Genomic DNA, 23,166 nt, shown 5'->3' on the forward strand with positions numbered 1-23,166 from the left:
CTGTCCTCTTATCTAAACCGGCCAAGTACATGACTCGGGAATACGAAGAGTAACGCTTCCCGCAGAAGCGTTTGTATTCCCGTGGTGTTTCTAATATTGTTTTTATAATTACTGTATTTATCGGAATCTTTCAAAAGCTTTAGCGTAATTTAAGAAAATTTTGTTATAAAAGAGGCACTTTCTTCGACTTAAATAGCCAACCCTCGTACACTTAAAAAATATTGTTATTATCAGGCATTGCGGTACATTTATTTTTAAAATATTTTCAGTTATTTTTCAGCGCAAAAATTACTTTGACTTACTTTTAAATTTTGGCAAAAAGCCAAGGAGGAATGTATGTACGTGCGTTAAGGTGTTTCGTTTTATGACGACATTTCTTCTTTTATAGACCTTACTAAAAATATTTCTTTTTTATAGAACTGATAAAATTATACCATTTAAAATACTTTGTTATGATAGGATTTTCTTTAAAAAAAAAAAAAAAAAGATAGGGTCTGCCAATTTTGCGATACATAAAATTTTATAATAAAACTAGCAGATCCGGCAGACTTTGTTCTGCCCTAAATTTGATCTATCTGCATACATTTTAATAAGCTTTTTCCGTCTAACTCTGCCCTCGCCCATCTACACTATTTCCGAATCTTTGTATTCACTCCTCCCTCCGTATTTTTCGCTTCATCTATCTCAATCTTCGTCTCATTCTATCTCTTTCGAAGTCTCCTTCTCTCTCTTCTCTTCTTTCAAGTTTTTCTCATTCTTCTTAATATCTGATTACCAGTCCCAAAGGGTGGTATTTATTTTGTTCCAGTCCCATTCCGAGTATCAATCCCAGTCCCAGTCCCACTCCGAGTCTCAGTCTCAGTCCCAGTCCTAGTTCTAATCACAGTCCCAGTCCGTCTCTGGTATACTTCGCGGAAAAAAGCATCGTAAATACTAATATAGGCAAATTTATATACCAAATATCAGGCAAATCGAATAGGACGTACGTAAATAGTTATGTGGGTATTATTAATTCATTTCTTTAATTCGGCTTCGCACGCATATTTATCAGTTTTGCCAGGTTGATGCGACTAAACCGAATATCACAATGAAAATTACTTTAAAGCTCTCAGCAACAGCTTTCATTTGATATCCATAATACACACACATTCTAGGGGTATCCGGGTCCATGTTTTGCCTATATCTCGAAACCCTATTAACAAAGCGGTGTAAAACTTTCTCTGTACTAAAGCACACATTAACAGCTTCAATTTGATATCCATAATTTAAAAACAGATCCCAGTGTTACCCTGATGCACGTTTTGGCCTATATCTCGCGACCCTAGTCACCAATAGGTATGAAAACCACTCATCAACAGCTTTCATTTGATATCCATATTTTATAAACACATTCGAGAGGTGCCTGGGTCCATGTTTTGGCCTATATCTCGAGACCCTAGTCACCAATAGGTATGAAAACTACCCTGCCCTAAAGCACTCATCAACAGCTTTCATTTGATATCATATTGTATAAACACATTCTAGGGGTGCCCGGGTCCACGTTTTGGCCTAAATCTCGAGACCCTAGTCACCCAGGGGTACGAAAATAACCCAGTAACAAAGAACTCATAATAAACAGCTTCCATTTGATACCCATATTGCACAAACACATCCGAGGATTACCCAGGTCCACGTTTTGATCTCAAGACACTAGCGAGAACGGGATAAAAAGTATCATATGTCTGTTCTAAGCTACCTCTCCACCAATTTTCAATCAAATCGGTTCATCCGTTCTTGAGTTATGCGCAGTGTAACTAACACCACTTTCTTTTATATATATAGATTTTGAATTTTTTCTAAAAAAAAAATCATAACTCAAGAATGGCTAAACCGATTTGGGATTTCAATATCGACTAACCATCATCTCTATTTACTGTATCTTTCCTAAAAATTTCATGGTATTCTGTCCAGCCGTTCTCGAGTTATGGAGTGACAATCAAAATGTACACTTCCTTTTATATATAGACAAGTAAAGTTGTCTAAGTTCGGATGTAACCGAACATTATATACTCAGCGTGAGCTTCAATTGTACATTTCATTTCAGATAAATTACTTTTCTATATAACACGTGGCACCGCCCGTTTAAAAAAAAATGTCTCCCCATTTCCTCTTACAATAAAACTTGATAAGTGAAATATCATTGATTCAAAACTATTTTTTTGTCAAGTTATAGGTTATTATTCTAGTCTACGACCCTTTTAAACCTTTTAAACTTGTTTTATAGCTAAGTTGCTGTGGTCTTTAACCGAACCCATCCATTTTTACTTGAAATATTTTCTGCTATAGGGAAAATTTGTGTACCCAATTTTTTTACGATCCGTTAATTTTTCTTGCAGTTATGGCTCCCGAAACATAGAAAATTGCTTAGACAAAAAAAGGGGCGGTGCCACGCCCATTTTCAAAAATTTTAGTGTTTTCCAATTTAATGTTATAATTCAATTAAGAAAGTAAAATAATATTGTCATAAAGCTCTTTTTCGCTAAGATATAGCTTGTTATTTACGTCTACAACCCTTTTAAAAATCTTTTATATAGAAGTGGGCGTGGTCTTTAACCGATCTCGTCCATTTTTCCTAGATATATTTCCTGCTATAGGGAAAATTTGTGTACCCAATTTTATAACCATCCGTTAATTTTTCTTCGAGTTATGGCTCCCGAAACATAGAATATTTCTTAGTCATAAAAGGGGCGGTGCCACGCCCATTTTCTCAAATTTGAAGTTTTTACTGTTTATTGTTATAAATCCATTTGGGAAATGAAATACCATTGATATAAAGCTATTTTTTGCAAAGATATAGGTTATTTGTAAAATTTATTTTATCACAAGTGGGCGGCGTCACTTCCAATTTAAAAATGTTTTTCAAATTTTTATCAGTCCACATGGCAAAATTCAACATTCTAGGTGTATTATTTACTAAATTATCAGATTTTTTGTGTTTTCCAAAATTGTATATATATAAAAAGTGGGCGTGGTTATCATACGATTTCGGTCATTTTCAATACCATACTATTATGGGTCCAGATAAGCTAGTGTACCAAATTTGGTGAAGAGATCTCAATATTTACTCAAGTTATTGTGCTTACGGACGGGCGGACGGACGGACGGACATGGCTCAATCAAATTTGTTTTCGATACTGATGATTCTGATATATGGAAGTCTACATCTATCTCGATTCCTTTATACCTGTACAACCAACCGTTATTCAATCAAAGCTAACGTGCAAAGCACGGTGAATATAAAAATATAGAACCGAATTAAGATACCTTTTTACTATAGAGTACCTTTAAAAATTAAAGGATAACAAATTCTAAAGTTGAAATCCTGAAGGTTTTGCTTATATCACATTTTTTTAGCAGAAAGTTTTTCACGCACAGTGCTTTACCAATTGAAGTTGTAAATGATTTTTTAAGAATTTTTGTTTTTTTATAAAAAATTTCAGCTGAAGCTGGGAAAAATTTGTTCTTATGTGAAAGGATGTGCTATTGGTCCTATTTCAGCTTTTTTATCATTCAGAATGAAATAAAATTAAGAAAAATTACAAACTAAGGAAAAGATGCATTAATAAAATTTTCGAAAATTATTTTACTTTACATTCCAGAACAAGAAGAGATATATCCACCAATAGGTTTACGTAGGTTAGGTTAAACTGGCTGGTCAATAAAGACCTCAATACACGCCATACACGAACATAGCACGTGCTCAGCCATTTCTTTTTGCTGTATGCACTTCCTACATCTGCTGTTATTGACGAGAACTACCCAGTTAGTATGCGCATCGTGAAATTTAAGTCTTCTCTCTTCAGAGATATGAGCCAATATGTGAGTCTAATATCGTAGGCTTTGCACGTGATCTTAGAAATTTTGCAGTCCCTCGGTTTTGACCACGCCTTTCGTGCTTGATGAATCACATGCAACTCCTGTCTCCTTTTTTATTTCTCCTACACAGATCGGGACGTCCACCATCGATTCAGCATGTGAGGCATGAAGCACTGTATGAGATAGTAGCGTCTTTGTCCATTCGCATAACATGAGCCATTTCATCTTTTCTCGACAGAGTCCATAATTCCGAGCCATACATCAGGACAGTTATTAGAGCATGACGATATTATTGAACAGCAAAATAAAATGGTGAAGAGCCATTTTCGGTTAAATCGCCATAAGCCAAGCCATCCCAAAGATAAGTGTTCACAATCCGGCAATACACAGCAAAACCGGAACTCAGTGGCAACTTCTATACGAAATAATCTAATTGTTTGAATTTTTACTTTTCTATACCTAAGCCCGATGTACGTTTTGGAAGTGTCTCCGTACTAAACGTACTATATTTTCAACTATACTATATTTTCAATAGTAGTTTTATTGATGATCCCACCTTTTCCAAGGAGCAGGCTTCCTTGGATTTCGATGAGGTTATTATCATAACTTTGGGGTCGTAACTTGGGTGGACAAGTCTTTTGGTTAGGGCGAAGTAATTCTAATTTTAAAACAACAACATCGAATTACAGAGCCTTCTTTTGTTAGCGACCGAAATCCAGAGTAGGGCTAGGAATCTTCCCATGTGCCGTGCCGCAACACCGTTTTCCTTAATACTGTCGTGCATGCTCAAGGAGCTGCGAAAGAGCGGTCTTGGCCTTAGTCTATGTCCATAAAACATGATGACTAGTTCAATGGATTCTTCACTCGTTTGTATAGATCAGAGGTGCACAACGCCAACATAGCTTCGTATATAAAAGTAAAAGTCTTTGTAGTAGTATGTGTGTTTGTGCATAGACTTTACGAGTGCGAAGTTTACTACTTGAGCTACAAGCGAAAACTGGCTCACTTGCATATACTGCTGAATCTAAATAGTTTTAAGATACATTACGAAGCTCTTGAGAATACCTCAGATATAATATTTTCCAAGCGGATGTATTAGCCGTAACCAAAGCAAGACGGGGAAAACTATACAGCTATATTGGGTCATGGGAATGAAAAAGCGTTAAAAAGGACGCGTCCCTTGAAACTTTTTCCGTAGATATTCCAATTAGATTGGGCGAGGTTAAGAGAAGTCGAGAGGTGCATATGATCGGCCAAGCAGGAAAACCATGAGTCCAAGCGCGGGACTGTAAAGTGTCGAAGATTATGTGTAGGTCTTACAACCTTGGACTAACTAAGTTGCTTCTATCATTAAAAAGAGAGGACTGTAGACTCATGATGGATATTCTGGCTGGACACTGCCTTCTGGCGTCACATGCCTTTAAATTAGGCTTGGCCAGTGATATCAGATATAGAAAGTTCTGTTTGGAGGAGGAAACGATCGAGCAAGTTTTGTTCTCGTGCCCTTGCATTTGCCAAGCTAGGAATCCAGGTAACTGGAGTGATACAACTGAAAGATCTAGAAGCAGCAAGTGGCATAGGTCCTAGAAAGCTTCTAGTATTTGAAAAGAGAACGAAGTGCAGTCCCCATGGACCGGCCAGTTCAACCTAACCCAACCTCAGATATATGTAGCTCTTACTCGCGTAGAATAGCGGAATTGCATATCCGGTATAACTTAGCTACAAAGCAAATCGAACTTAAGTTTGAAAAGAAAAATTTTAAATCGGCTTTTTGAGCCAGCCTAATGTACTAACTATGACAGTATGTATATGAAAATTTTCATGTTTGGGTTTTTTAAATTGAAAAACTGCAGCAGAAATAATACAAATATATACATTAGACTGGGTCGATTTGTTAACCGATATCGCGTCATCGATTTTTCGTAAGGATTTGGGCTCAGGAAAAAAAGTTCCACTACGCATACCCAAACAAATAATTTTCGAGCCTACAAAATTTTATTTTTTCTGGCTTTTTTCGACTTTGATTTTTAAGGTTTTTTTCATGACCTACTAAAAACATTTCATATGTATACGCTGTCCGACCCAAAAATGTTCGCTAAAAACGTGATGGCGAAAGTAAGTGATAAGCTGACTAACAATTTCAATCCTATGGAATATGAGGTAATCGAGAGGAAAGGCAATGATGTTTTAGTACTTGGGCAGAATAAAACGCGTAGAAGGAACATTATTCATTTGAAGAAAATTCCGAGTGATGATACCGAAAGAGATGATTTTGCTGAATGACACGAAGCAGCTGCTTCTGGGCAGGCAGACGTTTCCGATGCTGCTAAACCACTATTAGTGCTGAAGCTTAAAAATATTGGAGGGATGTGGAGATTTTGTAGTTTTGGAAGCGATGGCAATCAAGTTGGCGATGATGAAATAAAATAATATTTTGAAAATTGGAATTGTTGAAAAAGATATTATATGTGTTTGATATCTAGAAGAGGGAAGTTTGTTTGAGCATTTAAATAAACATTAAAATATAATTTGTTTTTGGTGAAAATCGGTGAGTATTACAATTACAACCATGGCGCGATGTCGGTTAACTTTCGTCCATACAAATCGACCCAGGTTAATATAAATAAATGTTTATGTAGGGGGTAAGGTAAACGTCCAAAGCTGTCATCAAAATGTGTATTAAGTATTGCAAAAAAGCGGCATTGCAAAATAAAAATAAGCACATCAAATCTGCTTAAGAAATTTAGCAAACACGGACATATCTATTTAGCTTTAAGGTTATGACTTGTGATACGCACCTTTTTATGACTTTTAAAAACTGAACATTTGAATGTGTCTGTGCTGGCATCTCGTGCAATATAACTGAATATCTTGAGATCGCTGCTATCGTGGGACACATAAAAAATTCTATAAATGGGATGATTGAGTAATTCGATTTCTTCCGCATCATTTGTCCAATTCTTTTTCTGTAACAAAGAAAAGCATTAACTTGTGATGTTTTTGAAAGGTAGTAACATTTGTTCGGATATTTACAGTATTTGTTTTTAATACTTCCGCTGTTACTATTATATCAATATGATCATATGTATTTAATTAGCGAGCTTTGCTCATATTGCTTTATACAATGGTTTTTGTAATTGATATTAGAGAAAAATTGTAAGTTTACAAACGGCGATGGTTACTAGGACATGTTTCTGAATTTCACTTCTTCATCAGCTAGCTTTTCGGGAGCTGAGCGTTGAACTCGAGTCTCCAACATTCATATCAGTGCAAGCCTTTTTAGCTTCTACGCCATATGAATGTTCCGTTGTTCGCTGTACAATTGGTCTCTAAGAGTTGCCTTTTTTGTTTATATTCCTTTTGATCACCATGTAGGCACATACACTCTGTATGTAGTTTATTCCTAATGGTTTGGATATGATTTTTAGGCGTGCTTTTTGAAAGGTAGTAACATTTGTTCGGATATTTACAGTATTTGTTTTTAATACTTCCGCTGTTACTATTATATCAATATGATCATATGTATTTAATTAGCGAGCTTTGCTCATATTGCTTTATACAATGGTTTTTGTAATTGATATTAGAGAAAAATTGTAAGTTTACAAACGGCGATGGTTACTAGGACATGTTTCTGAATTTCACTTCTTCATCAGCTAGCTTTTCGGGAGCTGAGCGTTGAACTCGAGTCTCCAACATTCATATCAGTGCAAGCCTTTTTAGCTTCTACGCCATATGAATGTTCCGTTGTTCGCTGTACAATTGGTCTCTAAGAGTTGCCTTTTTTGTTTATATTCCTTTTGATCACCATGTAGGCACATACACTCTGTATGTAGTTTATTCCTAATGGTTTGGATATGATTTTTAGGCGTGCTTTTTGAAAGGTAGTAACATTTGTTCGGATATTTACAGTATTTGTTTTTAATACTTCCGCTGTTACTATTATATCAATATGATCATATGTATTTAATTAGCGAGCTTTGCTCATATTGCTTTATACAATGGTTTTTGTAATTGATATTAGAGAAAAATTGTAAGTTTACAAACGGCGATGGTTACTAGGACATGTTTCTGAATTTCACTTCTTCATCAGCTAGCTTTTCGGGAGCTGAGCGTTGAACTCGAGTCTCCAACATTCATATCAGTGCAAGCCTTTTTAGCTTCTACGCCATATGAATGTTCCGTTGTTCGCTGTACAATTGGTCTCTAAGAGTTGCCTTTTTTGTTTATATTCCTTTTGATCACCATGTAGGCACATACACTCTGTATGTAGTTTATTCCTAATGGTTTGGATATGATTTTTAGGCGTGCTTTTTGAAAGGTAGTAACATTTGTTCGGATATTTACAGTATTTGTTTTTAATACTTCCGCTGTTACTATTATATCAATATGATCATATGTATTTAATTAGCGAGCTTTGCTCATATTGCTTTATACAATGGTTTTTGTAATTGATATTAGAGAAAAATTGTAAGTTTACAAACGGCGATGGTTACTAGGACATGTTTCTGAATTTCACTTCTTCATCAGCTAGCTTTTCGGGAGCTGAGCGTTGAACTCGAGTCTCCAACATTCATATCAGTGCAAGCCTTTTTAGCTTCTACGCCATATGAATGTTCCGTTGTTCGCTGTACAATTGGTCTCTAAGAGTTGCCTTTTTTGTTTATATTCCTTTTGATCACCATGTAGGCACATACACTCTGTATGTAGTTTATTCCTAATGGTTTGGATATGATTTTTAGGCGTGCTTTTTGAAAGGTAGTAACATTTGTTCGGATATTTACAGTATTTGTTTTTAATACTTCCGCTGTTACTATTATATCAATATGATCATATGTATTTAATTAGCGAGCTTTGCTCATATTGCTTTATACAATGGTTTTTGTAATTGATATTAGAGAAAAATTGTAAGTTTACAAACGGCGATGGTTACTAGGACATGTTTCTGAATTTCACTTCTTCATCAGCTAGCTTTTCGGGAGCTGAGCGTTGAACTCGAGTCTCCAACATTCATATCAGTGCAAGCCTTTTTAGCTTCTACGCCATATGAATGTTCCGTTGTTCGCTGTACAATTGGTCTCTAAGAGTTGCCTTTTTTGTTTATATTCCTTTTGATCACCATGTAGGCACATACACTCTGTATGTAGTTTATTCCTAATGGTTTGGATATGATTTTTAGGCGTGCTTTTTGAAAGGTAGTAACATTTGTTCGGATATTTACAGTATTTGTTTTTAATACTTCCGCTGTTACTATTATATCAATATGATCATATGTATTTAATTAGCGAGCTTTGCTCATATTGCTTTATACAATGGTTTTTGTAATTGATATTAGAGAAAAATTGTAAGTTTACAAACGGCGATGGTTACTAGGACATGTTTCTGAATTTCACTTCTTCATCAGCTAGCTTTTCGGGAGCTGAGCGTTGAACTCGAGTCTCCAACATTCATATCAGTGCAAGCCTTTTTAGCTTCTACGCCATATGAATGTTCCGTTGTTCGCTGTACAATTGGTCTCTAAGAGTTGCCTTTTTTGTTTATATTCCTTTTGATCACCATGTAGGCACATACACTCTGTATGTAGTTTATTCCTAATGGTTTGGATATGATTTTTAGGCGTGATGTTTTTATTATGGATTTTCACTTACTTTTCTTCTGCGTTTTTTCAGTACCACTCTTACGCCATTCACCGAAACATTAATGGTGACTTTACGCTTTTTCAGGTTTTGTACCTTGCATTCGTACTGAAATGAAAATAAGAAAAATTTGTTAACATAGTTTACAAAAAGAACACGTAAAAAGCAATATTTATGTGATCGTTAACTTTGCAAACTTTTCCTCAGTCACCACTGAAAGTAAAGTCATCACTCTTCCCAACAAATCCCTAAATCAATTGGAGCTTTCATAATGACATTTCTAAAGTTTATCTAGATTTTAAATTGACGTTTTAACTTAATTTCATTATTCAAGTCTTCATATCAAACTAAGCAAAGCATGATCTATCTAATATATCCTCATATACATATATGTACATATACATATACATACAAAAATTTAATATAAAATGACTGTCAGCGTGACAAAGGACTAACTACTCAACTGTAAAGGATTTGGGTTATTTCAAATCGGATTTGGTTTGCATATTAAATAGGCATTAATGACAGCGTTGCAATCGCTTAGCTTACAGTTGGTACCGGCACTTCTTATGTGTTTGTTGCTTTGTTAGTTATGTATGTATGTATATGAGATAATTTATGTAAATTCATTTCTGCTATCTATCACTATTGATTGATGGTTATGTAAAGAAAGGAAAGCTTTCATTTACGGCAAATAAGCGCAAAAAACTGAAAGTCCCCGATAGCGTGAAAATTGTATTTTAAGATAATTCTAGATTTCTAAAGACTGATATGAATAAAAACAGGGCAATACAAGTAAGGGCGTACTGTCTTCAACGGGGTGTAGTCTTACAACTATCTTGAATAAAGTGGAAAATTTCAACGCTCAATGCACAATAACTCACAACAGCAACGGAAGCCATTTCAATTATACCGATATGTGTACGCTGACGAAACAGCTTTTTAAAATAACAGACCGGCTTTGCAGAGAAAGGGAAATTCACAGGACCAATGCTTTTGTATGGAGGTCATGTATTAGTTTAAGCTGAACTAGCCGGTCAATAAAGACCTCACATATTGACTGTGCATGGTGTTGCCAGTATTTGTTGTTGTTTGTATCGACGAAATTTTTCAGCGTCACTGCCACGAGTTTCCTTGATGAATAATATCCGTGTGTCCCTTTGACATCTCCTAAATGGATTGGGACGTCTACTGTCAATTCATCAAGTGGTGCACCCTATTTTGCCAACTCATAGACCCTTTCATTACCCTTTAATCACTTTATGACCAGGAACCCAGTAAGTGCTTATAGTCCATCCTTGGGCCAGTCTCCAATCTTCTTTGCATACCAGGACACTTCTTGATAAAAAAGTGTGCTGGACTATTGCCGACTACAGCGTGAGCAGGCTTCCTCCAGAATTTTCTGTTTTTTCATCGGGGCTTTATCTCTAGTTATTTGATATATAATATATATAAATTTTCCTAATATATACTTTAATATATAAAAAACACGCGTCACTATGTTTGGCGCAAATGGACTCCTAAACTACTGACCCGATTTTGAATTTGTTTTGCACTCCGTGTGTAGTTTGATCTATCTTGAAATATAGGATAGGCTATATATCAGTTCATAGTCGCAATATTATTTAATTGCAAATTTTTTTATTTTTTTATATTAAAATTTTTTTATAATAAAATGTTAGGCATACGCACCGGTACTCACATTTTCAGTGCGGATATACTTCCGTGTAATTGGTTGGTGTTTAATTAAACAACGTGCTTATCAATAAAAAATATTATAGCGAATGATATCAAGTATAGCACATCACCAGGCCCGCCGAGAGGGTGAGGGGGGCGGGGGGCTTCTAAGGGGGCCAGCGATTTAGAGGTACTATGATATTGTTTTTAATTCAGGAGAGTCTCTAGTTGTTCCATGTGCAATTTTTAAGCCGAATTTCAAAAGCAACGAAAATCTGCATTTCGTTTTAATATTATAGTGATGTGTAAAAAATAAAAATCTATATATATAAAAAGAAAGGCTAAAATGTGTGTTAGTTGGTCGCCGGTGTTCGAAGAGATGCGTCGGTCCATTTTGTTCAAACTTTCACACAAGTTGCGTAAATCTCACGCGGTGGTTACTACATAGGTTTGGTTGTGATCGACGTACAGGGTCTCGAGATCGAGGCGGAACGTGGACCCGAGTTCCCCTAGAATGTGTTTATAGAATATGGATAACAAATGAAAGTTGTTGATGTGTGCTATAGTAGAGCTTTGGAGCTTTGGAGATTGGAGCTTTGGAGACAAAATAAGGGAAAATCATCATTTAGCAAAGTGAACCTAGGGTAACCCTGGAATGTGTTTGTATGACATGTGTATCAAATGAAAGGTGTTAATGATTATTTAAAACGTAGTGGGCCTTAGTTCTATAGGTGGACCAGGGGTGACTCTATAACGTGTTTGCACGAAAAGGGTATCAAATTAAATGTACTAATGAGTGTTTTAAAAGGGAGTGGCCCTTAGTGGTATACGCGAAGGCGTTTTCGAGATATCGACCAAAATGTGGACCAGGGTGACCCTGAACATCTTCTGTCGGGTACCGCTAATTTATTTATATATGCCATACCACGAATAATATTCCTGGCAAGATTCCAAGGGCTTTTGATTTCGCCCTGCAGAACTTTTTCATTTTCTTCTACTTAATATGGTAGGTGTCACACCTATTTTACAAAGTTTTTCTAAAGTTATATTTTGCGTCAATAAACCAGTCCAATTACCATGTTTTATCTCTCTTTTCATATTTGGTACAAAATTATGGCATTTTTTTCATTTTTCGTAATTTTAGATATCGGAAAAGTGGGCGTGGTCATAGTCGGATTTCGGCCATATTTTATACCAAGATAAAGTGAGTTCAGATAAGTACGTGAACTAAGTTTACTTAAGATATATCATTTTTTGCGCAAGTTATCGTGTTAACGGCCGAGCGGAAGGACAGACGGTCGACTGTGTATAAAAACTGGGCGTGGCTTCAACCGATTTCGCCCATTTTCACAGAAAACAGTTATCATAATAGAATCTAGAATTTCACAAGGATTGGTAAATTTTTGTTCGAATTATGGCATTAAAAATATTCTAGACGAATTAAATGAAAAAGGGCGGAGTTACGCCCATTTTGAAATTTTCTTTTATCTTTGTATTTTGTTGCACTATATCATTACTGGAGTCGAATGTTGACATAATTTACTTTTATACTGTAAAGATATTAAATTTTTTGTTTAAATTTGACTTAAAAAATTTTTTTTTTTTTAAATGTGGGCTTGTTCGTCATCCGATTTGGCAAATTTTTATTTAGCACATATAGAGTAATAGGGGTAACGTGCCTACCAAATTTCATCGCTTTATGCGTCTTTGGTAATGAATTATCGCACTTTTTTGGTTTTTCGAAATTTTCGATATTGAAAAAGTGGGCGTGGTTGTAGTCCCATTTCGTTCATTTTAAATAGCGATCTGAGATGAGCGTCCAGAAACCTACATACCAAATCTCGTCAAGATAACTCAAAATTTACCCAAGTTATCGTGTTTACAGACGGACGGACGGACGGACGGTCGGACATGGCTAAATAAATTTCTTTTTTCACCCAGATCATTTTGATATATAGAAGTCTATATCTATCTCGATTAGTTTATGCCGTTACGGATTACTGTTATGCGAACAAAGTTAATATACTCTGTGAGCTCTGCTCAGCTGTGTATAAAAATGAAAGCTGTTGATGAGTACTTTAGTATAGAGAAAAATATTATCCAGAGACGGACTGGGACTGGGATTAGGACTAGGACTGGGACTGAGACTCGGAGTGGGACTGGGGCTGGGGTTGGAATAAAATACATACCACCCTCTGGGACAGGCAAAAAGGGATGCATGAGAAGGAATTGAGAGAAGAGAAAAGAGAGAAGGAGATTGAGAAAGAGATAGAATGAGACGAAGATGGAGATAGATGAAGCGAAAAAGACGGAGGGAGGAGTGAATAAAAGGATTAGGAAAAAGTGAAGAAGGGGGGAGGGCAGAGTCAGACGGAAAAAGCTTATTAAAATGTATGCAGATAGGCCAAATTTAGGGCAGGACAACGTCTGCTGGGTCTTTTAGTATGTATATATAATGAAATGAAATAATTTAAAATGAAATAAATGAAACAAAATAAAGGTATACAACAAAATAATATAAATTAAAATAAAATAAGATGTATAATGTATAGCCCGAAGTGGAGCTTAAGGAAAAATAAGACAAAAAAAAATTTAACAAAATTTATAAAATAAAATAAAATAAAATAAAATAAAATAAAATAGAACATAAAAAAATTTGTTCGAATAAAATAAAATGAAGTAAATAACAAAATAAAATAAAATTAAGAAATTGAAAAACAAATAAAGTGAAATAATTTATTTAATAACTTGGGGAAAATTTTAAACAACGTGACATCAGGACGGACAATGCGACAGCTATTTCGGTTATACCTTGTAAATTTCTTCAAAACCTTTTCTCCAGGGAGTGGGATTTGAACCCGCACTCCTACGATGGTTGAAGTGTTACAAACGCATCAGCCATCAGTCATGCCTAAGTTGTTGTAAATAAGTTGTTGTAAATAATAGAAATTGTTGTAAATAATTATAAATTAACAAGTAAGGAAGGTTAAGTTCGGGTGTAACCGAACATTGCATACTCAGTTGAGAGCTATGGTGACAACATAAGGGAAAATAACCATGTAGGAAAATGAACCGAGGGAAACCCTGGAATGTGTATCAAATGAAAGGCGTTAAAGAGTATTTTATGAGGGAGTGGGCCATAGTTCTATAGGTGGATGCCATTTAGGGATATAGCCATAAAGGTGGATCAGGGTTGACTCTAGAATGCGTTTGTACGATATGGGTTTCAAATGAAAGGTGTTAATGAGTATTTTAAAAGGGAGTACTCCTTAGTTCCATAGGTGGACGCCATTTCGAGATATCGCCACAAAGGTGGACCAGGGGTGACCCTAGAATTTGTTTGTACAATATGGGTATTAAAAAAAAGGTGTTAATGAGTATTTTAAAAGGGAGTAATCCTTAGTTCCATAGGTGGACGCCATTTCGAGATATCGCCATAAAGGTGGACCAGGGGTAACCCTAGAATTTGTTTGTACAATATGGGTATCAAAAGAAAGGTGTTTATGAGTATTTTAAAAGGGAGTAATCCTTAGTTCCATATGTGGACGCCGTTTCGAGATATCGCCATAAAGGTGGAGCAGGGGTGACCCTAGAATTTGTTTGTACAATATGGGTATCAAAAGAAAGGTGTTAATGAGTGTTTTAAAAGGGAGTGGGCCTTCGTTCTATAGGTGTTCGCCTTTTCGAGATATCGCCATAAAGGTGGACCAGGGGTGACTTTAGAATATGTTTTTACGATATGGGTATCAAATGAAAGGTGTTAATGAGTATTTTAAAAGGGCGTGGGGCTTAGTTCTATAGGTGGACGCCTTTTCGAGATATCGCCATAAAGGTGGACCAGGGGTGACTCTAGAATGAGTTTGTACGATATGGGTATCAAATTAAAGGTATTAATGAGAGTTTTAAAAGGGAGTGGTGTGAAGGCGTTTTCCAGATATCGACCAAAATGTGGACTAGGTTGACCCAGAACATCATCTGTTGGATACAGCTAATTTATTTATATATGTAATACCTGCCAAGATTTTAAGGGTTTTTTATTTCGCCCTGTAGAACTTTTTCATTTTCTTCTACTTAATATGGTAGGTGTCACAACCATTTTATAAAGTTTTTTCTAAAGTTATATTTCGCGTCAATAAAACAATCCAATTACCTTACCATGTTTCATGCTTTTTTTCGTATTTGGTATAGAATTATGGCATTTTTTAATTTTTCGTAATTTTCGATATCGAAAAAGTGGGCGTGGTCATAGTCGGATTTCGTTCATTTTTCATACCAAGATAAAGTGAGTTCAAGTAAGCACGTGAACTAAGTTCATTAAAGATATGTCGATTTTTGCCCAAGTTATCGTGTTAACGGCCATGCGGAAGGACAGACGGACGCCTGTGTATAAAAACTGGGCGTGGCATCAACCGATTTCGCCCATTTTCACAGAAAACAGTTAATGTCATAAAATCTATGCCCCTACCAAATTTCAAAAGGATTGGTTAATTTTTGTTCGACTTATGGCGTTAAAAGTATCCTAGACAAATTAAATGAAAAAGGGCGGAGCCACGCCCATTTTGAAATTTTCTTTTATTTTTGTATTTTGTTGCACCATATCATTACTGGAGTTGAATGTTGACATAATTTACTTATATACTGTAAAGATATTAAATTTTTTGTTAAAATTTTACTTTAAAAAAATTTTTTTTTTAAAAGTGGGCGTGGTCCTTCTCCGATTTTACTAATTTTTATTAGGCGTACATATAGTAATAGAAGTAACGTTCCTGCCAAATTTCATCAATATATCTTCAACGACTGCCAAATTACAGCTTGCAAAACTTTTAAATTACCTTCTTTTAAAAGTGGGCGGTGCCACGCCCATTGTCCAAAATTTTACTAATTTTCTATTCTGCGTCATAAGTTCAACTCATCTACCAAGTTTCGTCACTTTAGCTGTCTTTTGTAATGAATTATCGCACTTTTTCGGTTTTTCGAAATTTTCGATATCGAAAAAGTGGGCGTGGTTATAGTCCGATATCGTTCATTTTAAATAGCGATCTGAGATGTGTACTCAGGAACCTGCATACCAAATTTCATCAAGATACCTCAAAATTTACTCAAGTTATCGTGTTAACGGACGGACGGACGGACGGACGGACGGACGGACGGACATGGCTCAATCAAATTTTTTTTCGATCCTGATTATTTTGATATATAGAAGTCTATATCTATCTCGATTCCTTTATATATGTACAACCAACCGTTATCCAATCAAACTTAATATACTCTGTGAGCTCTGCTCAACTGAGTATAAAAATTGCTTCAAATATGTAAATGTTTTCATACATTTAAAGCAGTAAATGCTTAAAACTCATATAAAGTTAAAACTATTACTAGTGATGAATTAAGCACTATTTTAGGCAGCTTTCAAGGTTATTTTAACTAACAAATTCGTGAAACGAACTGATAAAAATCAATAGAAAATCCGCAAATCTTAATTTCTTAACAATGTCGCCAAAAATGGGTGTAACAGAATTTGCTAGGTCCAGACAACGTAATCCCTCCTATGCTACAAGGAGTTTGTTAAACAGTTATAAAAAAAATTATTTCTAGCATGAAATAGAAATACGTACCGTGCCATGGATAACGGTTAAAATAGTTTGCATACCAAATGATGGATGCCTCAAACTTACGTCGTATGAGTATAAACTTTCATTAATCATACTAAGTATGCTCTCAGACCATATCTGTAAAATACCATGTATAAATATATTGTGACGAATTTACTGAAATTCCACTTATTCCAAATCTTCTGCTAACGTTCGAATCACTAAACTGTTGAATAAATAACTCCAATATTGAATAGTGCAAAAATGGCCTTCATTAAAGTACTTTCAAAATAATACTTCTATTGCCCGACAGCTAGCGTGCTTAAATCAAACTGATTGTCGTGCCTCTACTCTTGCTGCCTTTTATACTGTCTGGTTTCCTCGTTGGATATTTCTAGGCTTTTCTATTCTAGAATTTATTAGTTAGTTATCAGCTATGTTATTACCAGCTATAATTACGTTTATAGCTTCTCATATGCGCGTAAATATGTGAGTAATACTTGCACAAATTATTGCCTTCTTTTGTGAGCATCTCAGATAAGATATAAGCATGTGTTTGTGCGTCTCTTCTCCGCTGCTCGTATGGACATATGGGTAGACATAATGATTGATTTGTTAATCATACATACGAGTCACTGCTTAGCATCGGCTTAGAGATGATAGTATCCCTTAGTGTTGCTAATATTCGTCACAGTATGACGCAACAAGCGTAGAAGTGGACGGGGCTCAGGAAAAACACATCACAAATATCTAGTAATCATACTAGGTAGTAAATTCTCGTTGAACTTCTTGTAGAGCAGAAGTCGATAAGAGCTTCCAAAAAACACTCAAAGAGAGCAAATCTCATGTCCAAATATTAAACACACAAAGTATTCATAGATTTTACAATTCTAACTACTTTAAGGACAACAATAGAACCTTTTATATAACAATTCGAAAACAAAGCGCGTTGTTAGTGGCTGCCTTCATCTTGTTTGCCAAAACTCCTTCCGAAACCTGTGACAAAATACTTTGCATAAAAACAATATAAATAAAATTTCTATTGGAAAAAGTGTAAAAATTAGTCACCTACTGTGGGATTTTAACTTCGATACTCTTTCACTTTATGTTTTATTCAATTTAAATGTGTTAGAATCTTGCGGGCATGCAATTTCTTGAACTTCTGAACATAAAAAATTGTGTGACAAAAGACTACAGCTACGTTTATTTACATACCCAATGAATGTTTTTCTATTTCAACTTAAGAAACTTTTTGTAAGTTTTGCTTATTTCCAATTTCTACTTTTTCTTTTATTTCACTTTGGGCTTCATTAGGCTTCTAAGACGCACACGGGTAGAATGTACAATACAAAAGCAACATTCATTATTGTGTACTTCAGCATGCTGTGCTTACCTTTCTGTTTGCCCTTTCTGCCCACAAACGTCATACAAAACTTAGTTTTAGTAAAATTTAACAATTGTTGGTTTGTGAATATGAAACCAACCAACAACTAAATAACTAGATTTTTTTTGTCTATTCTCTTTCTTTATCGAAGAAAATCTCTACGGTTTCATTGAATTTGGCGTGCCATAAAAAGTTTTCAGGTATCTTCATGTTGAATGCCAAGGGCGTGTTAGTTCATGACATTACTATTCGTGTTGTATTCCTAAAAGTTGTAAAGTGAATCTATTTTCGTATTACCTAAAGGTAGCCATTTATATAACTTAGTACATGGAAACACTTACATATGTATGTACGTATGTATCTGCTAGCTACTTTTATGCTGCCTTAGTAAAAGTGAAAAAGAACTACTCTTACATATGCAAAGGATTTAACTTGAATTGTAGAGATTTCATATGATGGCTTACCAGCTTCATAAATTTGGATTTTATTTATCTATGTCGAGAAATGAATTGCGCAACATCATCGTTCTAAATTTTGTATGCTGCTCGTTTATACACATACATACATGCGGCTTAAAAGAAGAATAGAACCACGTATGCACATATCCATTCATCTGCATATAAATGTATGTAGCAGAGGTGCCAATAGCGGTTAAGAATAAGAAGGATTACGGATATTTTGATCTTAGTTTCGTGGAATCCGATTGTTGCCGGAATTGGATTTGAAAATGAATATTGCTGCATTGAATTCAAAACACTTTGGTTTGGTAAAACAAGTAAATTGTTTTTTGGTCTATAAATCGAGTTTCAATATCAAAGCGAAAATTTCCCAATCCGTGGCAGATTCTGATTCCAATAACAATTGAATTCCATCACACCCCTGGATAACTGATTTTTGATCTTCTAGTATTTTCTAAGAGAACGAGTTTTTTATAATATAAGCCCTTGTGCCTAATTTAGGTTTTTCGGTTTGGTCGTCAAACAAAATGGGGTAACACTATGGACACATTAAGTATATGTGATATAATTTTTTACCGGCCAGTCTCCCTTATATTAAATGAGATAAAAAAGCATAAAATTTGCAGAGTTCTTCTACGCGTTTCAACGTTTTAAATCCATCCTCAAGTAGCCTATTTATCTGGCTGTAAAATTAACGCTCGGATTAGCGGTGAATAAATTCAACACATCTTAGCGTTGTCGTCTGGCCAGACGAAATTTGACACTCTAAATTTTATCCACAAATATTAAAATCTTGAAGAAATCTCTTCGCATACTGTGATTACCAAGAAATAAATTTGAATTTTTATTGATAAATTTTGAGGTTTTATAGGCTTAAAAATATGTTCGTCTAGCCCGACGACAACGCTAAAATGTTACATAATCAACTTTGGTACAAAAAAAAAGATAAAATAAAAAGAAATAATATCGTTTTTCGAATTATTATAAAGACCGCCTCTAAACTTAAAAAGTCACTAAAGCATTTCATGATTCACGAAAATAAAACCTCCTCGGCCAGACGCCACAATATATCGGAGGGTTAAACATTAACTACAATTTCTCACAATAATTTTTTGTTGGCGTAATCTTTTGTAAATATAATTGTGAGTAATTATAGTTAATGTTTAATTTTACAGCCAAATAAATAGGCTATCTGAGGATTGTATCCTTTTTATCGCATTTAATAAAAAAGGCGTGAGTATCAAACACTCGTTAAGTTCATTTTATAAGGTTAGGTAAGGTTGAGCTGACCGCTCTCAAATGTCATGACATATTCAAAATGTGTCCATAGTGTCACCAGAATTTGTTTGAGGACCAAACAAAAAAATCCCAATAAGGCACCAGTACTTATTTTACAAAACAACTCCGTTCTCTTAGAATATACTAGAAGTTTTCTGAGACCTGCTTAATAGCTGCGTCGATATCGAGAAACTCTGCCGCGCCTATTAGCAGTAGTCTTAATCTCGTGATCGCTTTATACGAACAAAACACGTGCTCAAATGTTTATTCCTGCAGCTCTCACTTCCTACACCTGCTGTTACTGACGAGGCATAGTTTATTAAAATCTGACGACAGAAGGCAGTGTCCGGTTAGTATGCCCATTATGAGCCTGAAGTCTGCTCTCTTTAGAGATGTGAGCAACTTTGTAAGTTTTATATCGATTACAATCGGTAGCTCTTTAATAAGAAATCGATAGCTTTTTGATAAAACAAAATTGGTGGATTTTTTATAAGAAATCAATAACTTTTCTATAACTAATCGATTATTAATCGATAAATTTTTGACTAAATATTGTTGAAATTTCGATCAATGATCGACAAATTTTGGATGAATAATCAAAAATTTCCAAATTGCAAATCGATAATTTTTTTATAGCATATCCACGGGTTTTTGATGAGCAATCGATAATTTTTTGATTAGAAATTGATAGCTTTTCGATAACCAGTCGATAACACGCCGATAACAAGCTAGTATAACTCCGGTGAAAAATCGATAACGATAAAATATATATTTACGAAATACTGATAAATGAGCAATAACTTTTGTTTTTGATAATTAGTCAATATACTACCATAACCAGGGTTAGGATTTTAAGGCATTTGCCTATTTTGTCTGCTTGGCCCTATCTGTAAATGAAATTAAGAATTACGCGTTTGACATCTTTTTATTAGAAATATAAATTCTTGTTTTGCCTTTTTTGTGCTTTTTTTGATTTTATCGCCTTTCTAGGTGCTTTGCCTTTTTCTAGCATTTTTATATTAACCATGCATTGCCTTACGGGCTATTTATATAAAATCGTTTTAATTTCAATATTTTCAAGTGCAGAACACATTTTTATTTCAGAACAATTTTAAATTACTTAAAAGTTGGATTTTAGGATATAGATTTATGCCGATTTTCTCTTTTAAATAATAAATGCCTTTTTTTTTGCCTTTTTTGAAAACTCATTTTGCCTATTTGCAAATTTTTGTTGCCTTTAAATCCTAACCCTGACCATAACGAATCGATCGTTTTTTTGATAACATGTCTACAAATTTCAATAGCCAGTCTATACCTTTTTGAAAACAAATTGATAGCTTTTTGATCAGAAATCGATTTTATGCCGATAGCAAATCGGTTATACCTCGATACAAATAGAAACTATTATACCGATATTTCTTAAGTAAATAATCGAAAACTTTTTGTTAATATAGAAATAACTTTTCGATACCAAACCGTAAACTGGTCGATAATAAATAGATATGTCAACGATGGAATTTTTATCGATAGCAAGTTTATTAAACTTCGATAACAAATCGATAACTGGCACATAAGACAAAACACCTATAACAAACTGATAACTTGCCGAAAAGAAATGGATAGATAACCCGTCGATAAAAATCCGATAACTCCTTGGCAACAAATCGTTAACAATTCGAAACCAAATTGATAAAGTCCAATGCGATTTGGGTTCGACTTCAGTTTTCACTTCTGATATTTCCTTTCCTCGCCCCACCTTTCTCTTTCCTTATCCTTACTTTAATTTCTTTTCCTTGACTTCCTGCCTGATTTCGCTCATATCAACTCTACCACGTATTTCCATTTACCCACTTCTTAAAAACTAAAATAAGTGGGAGCCCCGCAAAGGCATCCTCAGTAAATAACAACTACATAGAAAGACCTGGCATCCTGGAGTATAAATTGGAGGCATTCTGGTAAAAACATTCTGAGTGACGTGATTCAGGCAGACCCTTTTCTCCACAACAGCCAATTGGGAACACCAAGCTTATCTTCTCCTGTTCCTCACAAATCAATTAAAGATTCACCTTTCTCTGATTCGCAATATGAGTGCCGATATGAATACTTTCTGAGGCGAAGCGTCTTCTTTCATAATCAAAATATCTCCGAACCAGTGAAGCCTTCTGGCAACACGAACAGAAGCATACATCTTCTGGACAAGTTTTCTCTGCAATACTCAACGGCCATCTCTGCTTTGTTTATGACTTCGAGCCTTGAAGAAAAGCTTTGATGACAGACTTGAAAAGTGTGTTTTTTTTCAGCGAGGACTTTGCTTTTCAATACAAAGTTTCTATCGTCCACTTCTCACATATAAAAAGTACTTACACAGCAGATAAACAAAATGATACGTGAAATATGGAAGGCATTAAAACAATTTTTCTTACGTTTAAACAAGGGCGGCTTTAAACTCAAAATTAAATTGAATTGAATATAGTCTTGATGGGAAACAACGCAAAACCATATGACGTATGCGGCCGTCTTGGTGTGGTGGTAGCGTGCTTCGGGCAAAATAACATCAAAATTTTAGAAATAAGTTTTTGCTATTAGAAGAAACATTTTCTAAACGCGGTCGCCCCTCGGCAGTAGTTTGACAAGCACTCCGAGTGTATTTTTACCGTTTTCCTTCTCCGTGAAAACTCATCTGCCTTACAGATGCCGTGCGGAGTAGGCATAAAGCAAGTAGGTCCCGTCCTGCCAATTTGTAGGAAAAATCAAGAGGAGCACGACTCATATTGGAAGGAAGCTCGGCCTAGAATCTCTTCGGAGGTTATCGCGCCTTACATTTTTTTGTTTATATAACGTTTTTTAGCTGTTTTCTGTTTTTTCCATGGAAGTAGTAACTTTTTTTGGAAAAGCCTCCTATATGACTCAGAAGTCATATAATATTCCAAGATTTAAGTACTATAAACCCGTCAAACCTCACAGAAATTTAATTTTTTTACAAAAAATTGGAAATGAAGTAATTCAAAAAAGTTTTTGTTTGTTTTTTGCATTCTTTGAAAGCATAAAATTAAGGGACCAATCATCACGGCTATAAATCTATAAAAGCCTACCTATGTAGGGAGTTTTGAAAGCGCACATATGTGCTTATGAGCAAAAAACGCATATATCATAAAATGGTAGAGTTATTAGAAGCAGATGTTAGCAAACAATTTTCAACACAAAATTCATAAAAAAGAAATAATCTTTCAGTCTTCTTAAGTTTGAACCCGAAGCTGTAATACATTTCATATGCTTCAAATGTACACCTA

General features: G+C 35.0%; 1 protein-coding gene across 2 annotated transcripts in view; it reads right to left on the reverse strand.

Annotated features, from left to right (window-relative positions):
• The window catches only part of LOC137252876 (capon-like protein), a 682,759-nt gene that overhangs the window by 116,956 nt on the left and 542,637 nt on the right, over positions 1-23,166 (reverse strand). For both annotated transcript variants that reach the window (XM_067788997.1, XM_067788996.1), the window contains exons 4-5: positions 9,501-9,596; positions 6,654-6,821 (exon numbers count right to left, since the gene is read on the reverse strand). In XM_067788997.1, coding sequence (XP_067645098.1) covers positions 6,654-6,821; positions 9,501-9,596 — 264 coding nt within the window. The remainder of the gene's footprint in view (positions 1-6,653; positions 6,822-9,500; positions 9,597-23,166) is intronic.

Source organism: Eurosta solidaginis, chromosome 5, assembly GCF_040869045.1.
Source record: "Eurosta solidaginis isolate ZX-2024a chromosome 5, ASM4086904v1, whole genome shotgun sequence".
Taxonomy (NCBI): domain Eukaryota; kingdom Metazoa; phylum Arthropoda; class Insecta; order Diptera; family Tephritidae; genus Eurosta; species Eurosta solidaginis.